Genomic DNA, 6,771 nt, shown 5'->3' with positions numbered 1-6,771 from the left:
AAGATGGGAAAACGGTTAAATATTTGAACAAAGTACATGATATGATCCAGGAGTCGAGCCCGATGAAGGCAAGTGCGAGACGAGACCCGTTGATAGTTGATGGCGGATCAATGACGCGATCAAGGGCAAAGCAAGTGAAATAAGCGATGGGATTGCTCGTTCAAGAAACCATTGATGGAACCATGTTCGGGACTCAAAATGGAGCAACTTTCATGTTCGGGTCGAAGGCCAAATCAATTTGGATTAATTTGTTATCGAACGACGAAATCGAAGGCTGAAAATAAACCTGTGCGATAGCACAGCAAAAACACCATGCCCGCATGGTGGCATACCGAAACTTAAATTGGGATTTTTTGTTGAACCATGCGACCGCATGGAAATACACCATGCGGCCGCACATGCAAAAAATTTGGCGAATTTTCTAATTTTGGCAATTTTCCATATTTTGTTAGATTCTGATTCTTTTCCATATTTTGGAGATTATGCTCGATTTTTGCACAATTTTTACCTAATTTTTAGGTTTAGTATAAATAGGAGTTTCCATTCAATTTGACATTATTAATATTGAATTAAAGTGAGGCGTATTGTATTCTTTTCATCGTTCTTCATTGAACAATTTCGAACTTATCAAGTGTTAACTTGTGGCGTTCAAACAACCGGATTTAATTCTTGGATTACGTGATCAAGGGGTCTTTCAAGCGTCGTACTTGTTGGATTTTTTGGTTCGACTTTCTTTTGGGTTAATCCTAAATTTTGGATTAATTTGGCTTTTTTGGGTTCGTCAATCTCGTTGTGGGTTTCGTAGTCAGCGTTGCTACGGAGTTCGCATCAGTACAAGCGGTAGATACATACAGAATAAACAGTAATTGCATATTTGCTACAAAGCATTGGGTAGGACTGAATAGTATAATAAATAGAATTTTAGCTTATTTTTTTCTTTAATACTCATCAGTACTATTCAATCTTCCCTATCAAACATGAAATAATTGTAGAAGATAAGTATCTATGTAATATACCTGGTGCTATGTAGCCCACAGATCCCTTCAACCCAATGGTACTACTCTCTGGATCAAGAGATTCGGTCGTTTGTAGAATACGGGCTAGTCCAAAGTCTCCTACATGAGCAGTCATTTCTTCGTCAAGAAGGACATTACTTGGCTTGAGATCACAGTGTACCAGGGGAATTTCACAGTCATGATGTAGATATTCCATTGCAGAAGCAATGTCTTTGGCTATCTCTAATCTCTGATTCAAAGTAAGACTCTGCCTTTGATCATCACTCTTACTGTGAAGCCACTTCTCTAAGCTTCCATTTGGCATGAGCTGAAGAACCAAAGCCTTAAATGTGGGGCTTGAAGAAGCACTCAGGATCTTAACTGGATTCCTATGCCGTATGTTTCTGAAGGCTTTACACTCGGCTAGAAAACTTTTGGATGCTCTATTTTGGTCCATGTTAAAGGCTTTTATTGCAGCAAGTGTTCCATCGCGAAAAACGCCTTTGTACACATTGCCAAAACTCCCACTTCCGATCAAGTTTTCACTACTGAAATTATTCATTGCATATTTCAGGTCATAGTAGGAATATAATCTGTTGGGGCCTTCGAAAGAGATAGCATGCGTGTTTGAAGAACCTTGTATCTTTTTTGACTTCATAAAAGAGATCCTGTAAAAAAGTAGCAAAAGGAAGATGCATATGATTGTTGATCCTGCAATCAGTCCTGCAATTAGCATTTGTCTTGATTTACTAGATTGCTTTGATTTGGCAGAACATTTTGGGAGTGCTAATGTGGGGATGCCACCGCAGAGGTCTGAATTTCCAGACAGGAAAACTCCCGAAGCATTGAGGAATATACCTTCTTTGGGAACTTCTCCTTGAAGCATATTGTTTGAAAGATTCAAGAATTTGAGGTATCGAAGGGTACCCAGCAAGCGCATTGAACCAGTTAGATTGTTCAATGAAAGATCAATAAATTCGACCCCTTTTAAATTTGCAATTGAACTAGGTATAGATTCTCCAAAAGTATTTTAAGATAGATCTAGATACATTAGGTTCTTACATTCCCCTAAGCTGGAAGGTATTGGTCCTGAAAGTCTGTTTTTGGAGAAATCCAAACGTTGAACCATCTTCAAGTTGCCAATCTCAGAAGATAAACTCCCTGTTAGAGAATTCCATGAAAGATTTAGTGAATTTCCTAGACTCTGAAGGGTAAAGATGTCCTTGGGGATGAAACCATTGAGACCATTCAGAGACAGATCCAAGAGTTGGAGATTACGACAATTTGAAAGGCTCGATGGGAAGCACCTGTAAGATTGTTATTATTTAAATGCAGTTCAAACAATCGGCTCAGGTTTCCCAATGCTCCAGGTATTTGACCTGATAGAAGGTTCGAATGTGTGGACAAGACTTGCAGATTTTGAAGGTTTCCAATTGATAATGGAATGTGTCCAGTGAATAAATTAGCTTCAAGTGACAAGTACTTTAAGCTGGCTAAATTCCCTATAGTTTCTGGTATGTTCCCTTCAAATTGATTATCTGCCAAGTACAACACGGAGAGTTGGCTTGACAGGTTGCCTATTGATGAAGGAGTATGACAAAAAATCGATTGCTTGGCAGCGAAAATACCTGAAGTTGGGTGGAGTTTGCAAGAGAAGTTATAAACTCCAACCCATTTTCGCCTTCACTGGAAAGCTGGTTGAGTTCAAAATTCAGAATTCGAATATTTTTAAGATTCCATAGCAAAGGAATCTCTCCTGTGAATTGGTTGCCTGAGAAATCTACTATTTCAAGTTTGGAAGCATTTGAGAGCGATGTAGGGATTTCTCCTTGATAAAGATTATCTCCCACGTATAATTCCATCAAATTTGGCAATGTAGTAAACAAATCAGTAGGCAAATGACCATGGAAACGATTTGATACCACTCCCAATCTAACCAGAGATGAAAGATTGAAAATAGAACTTGGAATCTGACCTGAAAATTTGTTTATCCCTATGTTTATCTGCAGGAGGAGATTCAAATTTCCCAGTTCACTTGGAATTGGACCTTCAAACTTGTTGTACATTAAAGTAAGGTTGTTCAGAGAAGAAAGATTAGCAAATGAAAGAGGAAGATTAGCAAATGAAAGAGGAATATAGCCTGTCTGATTGTTCTTTGCAAAGGTCAGGTATTCAAGCTTTGTCAGGTTACCCAGTTTTGATGGGATTGTACCTTCAAGCATATTTTTCTGAAAGATCAATAACAAGAAGGCTGGGACAATCGCTAAGAGACAGAGGAATACTCCCTTGAATGTTGTTTGATGCCAAGATCAACTTTTCCAAGCGAAAAAGTTTTACTATACTCACTGGAATATGGCCATGGAAAAAGTTGTTCTCGAGGTCCAGAACATGGAGGAAAGACAGATTGCCAATGTTTGGAATGATTGTTCCCGTGAGACTAAAATTCCCGAGTGCAAGTCCAGTGACCCGTGTTTTGTGGGCATTGCAGAAAACTCCTTCCCAATCACATAGGTTCCAAGTGTTTAGAACACCAGTAGGATCATCTGTTACATAAGATTTGAATGACAGTAGAGCATCTCTGTCTGTTGCATTGCTTCTATGAGATCCAAGAAGAGCTTGACACAAAAAAAAAAAAAAAAAAAACAAAAAAAAAACAAAAAAAAACAAAAAAAGAGCAATTGAGAATATGTATATTGAAGGTTCCATGGTACTTAGTACCGTGTGAACTTTCAGTGGTGAGCTGCCTCTATGAATTTCTGCAGTCGAAAGTGGCTTGTATGAACATATCATCAGTGGCTTGATACTTAAGGGATCCGAGTTGAAAATATTCAGCCAAAATATTAGAATTTAGATGTCAACTTACCACAAATTCAACGGAATATATAACTCTTTAGCATTTTTTTATACTAACTTCCATCAATTGAGAGATCCAAGAAGCATCAAGGATAAAGAACAAATCATTGAGTTAAAAATGTGCACTATCCTAATCCTATTCCAGCATTATGTGTTCATAGCCTGGAATATTATACTGATTGATGACTTGGACAAAATAATCTTTGCATTAAATTATTTTCGCAATCTTCTACTATTCTAATATTTGTTATATAAGGTTTGAATGACAAGAGAGTATTTCTCTCTGAATTTCTGGGATCGAAATTGGTTTGTGTATTGCTAGAGTTCTATTAGTATGAACATATCAGAAGGAGGTTTTTGATGCTTACAAGATCGAAGCCAAAACTAGTTACAAAATGTCAATTTAGATATCAACATGCAGTGGACCTAAAAGTTCAGTTGTTTTGACTTGATTCCATCCAGTTAGTGATTCAAGAAGCATGGTCTTGTGTCAAAGTTATTTTTTCCCTTAAATTCATATTGAATCATGTATTTATTTTAATAAGATAAATTTGTACGTCGACCTATAATTTTTCCCTATTTTTCAAATATTCAACTTCATGCGGACTAATTTATATTAGTGTTGATGAAATTTAAGTAACGATGGCCAAATGGTGAAATAACATTAATGTTACAAGTACTAGATATGAGAATATCATTATGTTCAGTTGCATTAAATTATTTGAGTTCTAAATGTTGACCAATGACCATTTTTCTTCTACTCCATGCAGAATTCTGAAAGCATTGGGCTTGCCTGCTACACTCCAAAGTTCCAATGTGAATCAGAGAAATTGTTTGTTTTTTTCTTTATAAGTCAACGATTTGAAAATGAGATTCATTGACCATTAGTGATGGCATAAAATCAACGATTTTGAATTCTTAGCTTCTTTCACGCATGCTGAGTATTTTCCTTAATGTGACTTTCGTAGAAATGCGTAGGCGAAACCTTTTGCTTATATATATATATTATCCGCATTTCTCTTCTACGTAGAATATTTTTGGTTGTGTTTAGAAGGTTCCTAAAAACATTTTTTACTTGAAATTATGTAGGGCAGAGCTGCAATTACAGAAAGAATCTTACAGAACCATTATAGACAACACACAAGTGGGATGGGTGGATGATTTTTTTGGCATTTTTTTATTACACATGGGGCCCACACACTATCTCTATTCTGGCAGACTTCTGTGAGGGAAAATTCTGTACATATGGAATTTTTCAATTATGTATATCTTAGTTGAAATTCAAATAAAAACTCATTCACAATTAAGATCCTAAATTAAGAGTTGTTTGACAAAGATTTTGATAAAAGTTCTAACAATTTTTATAAAAATTGATGAAGGCGTAATTGAAATGCTGATAAAAGTTGTAGATCTTATGAAATGTATAATTAAAAGAAAAAATTTCACAAATAAAGATTAATTATGGCACATTTCAAAAAGAAGAAGACAAGTTTCAAATTTCAAAAATCAAATTTCTATTAAATATTATTTATAATTTAATTAATTAATTAATTAATTTAGCAATTAAATATATTTAAGTCACAGATTTATATAATTTGGTCACATATTATTGATTTAATTCACCACTTATTATTTTTTGGTCACAGATCAGAAATTTTATGTCATAATTATTTTACGGTCAAAATTCAAAAATTTTATAGGTCACAGTTTGTCCATCGATCACAAATCGAAAAATTTATAATTAACAATTTATTTATCGATTATAAATCACAAATATTACAAGTCACAATTTATTATACAATCACAAATTATCGATCACAGATTAACAATTTTTAGGTCACACATTATTTTCTATCACAATTTATCTTTTTCATTAGTTACATTATTTATTGGTCACAGATTAACCAATTTAATGGTCACAGTCGACCAAATAATTTGTGACCACTACCAACACTTACGATTCACAGTAACAATTTTCAGGTCACGTATCCAATTATGAGTCACAGTTGAGAGTCACGGTCATAGTCACAATTTTCATTGCCACCACGATCGCCGCCACACACACTAACACCACAGTTAGGAGTCACAGTCACGGTCTACGACCACCACAACTACCCCCAAATCATCGCCACCACCGTCGTCGCCACATATCAACACCACATTCCTCCACAGATGGCCAACAGATCCACAACACCACACAGCGCCACCGTCGCCGCTACAGACCAACACCACACACCTCCACAGATCTGTAGATCGGTTAGTGATGAGAGAGGTGAGAGAGATCTACACAAATCGCCACACATGCCACCACACCCATGCACCATACCGACGTCGCACATACGCCACCACACCCATGCACCACACTGACGTCTCGATGTTGTAGTAGCATCAGTCGACGACGCTTCTGTAACACTCAATAGCCTCCATTCCAACACACACCACATACCTCCACCAGATCTACAGCGCCACCACATAAACACCTCCACCAGATCTGTAGAGCCATTCCCACCTCAACCACTACAGCTAACATCACCACCACAACCACCGCCACTACCAACACCATATGATTGTAGCCACCGCCACAACCTACAATAGCAATAAACCACTGTCTCATTTCAAAAGATCTACTTCTCACCTCAACCACCACAGCCAACATCACCACCACAACCACCGCCACTACCAACACCATATGATTGTAGCCACCGCCACAACCTACAATAGCAATAAACCACTATCTCATTTCAAAAGATCTACTTCTCCTACCGATCTTACAGATTTGATTCGCGACTGTGTTCGTTGGAGTAGAACAAGAGATAACGAAGTGGCATCGCGCGTCACGCTTCTTGGTCTTGAAACGACCTGTGATGGCGGTGGAGGTCTCAGGTAGCTTTGCAATTCTTCACTTCGGCTGGGTGACTTTCAG

General features: G+C 37.1%; 1 protein-coding gene across 1 annotated transcript; it reads right to left on the bottom strand.

Annotated features, from left to right (window-relative positions):
* Positions 1-954: 954 nt before the first annotated feature.
* Positions 955-6,537, bottom strand: LOC111374446 (putative receptor-like protein kinase At3g47110). The gene is made up of 8 exons (XM_022997118.1): positions 6,295-6,537; positions 5,936-6,131; positions 3,342-3,610; positions 2,767-3,223; positions 2,401-2,623; positions 2,058-2,302; positions 1,017-1,979; positions 955-968 (listed from the first exon to the last, which is right to left on the bottom strand). Exons 1-8 carry the CDS (start codon positions 6,535-6,537, stop codon positions 955-957), a joined length of 2,610 nt encoding a protein of 869 aa, XP_022852886.1.
* Positions 6,538-6,771: the final 234 nt, after the last annotated feature.

This window comes from Olea europaea, unplaced genomic scaffold, assembly GCF_002742605.1.
Source record: "Olea europaea var. sylvestris unplaced genomic scaffold, O_europaea_v1 scaffold1252, whole genome shotgun sequence".
In the NCBI taxonomy this organism is placed as follows: domain Eukaryota; kingdom Viridiplantae; phylum Streptophyta; class Magnoliopsida; order Lamiales; family Oleaceae; genus Olea; species Olea europaea.
This window is presented reverse-complemented; position numbering and strand designations above follow the sequence as displayed.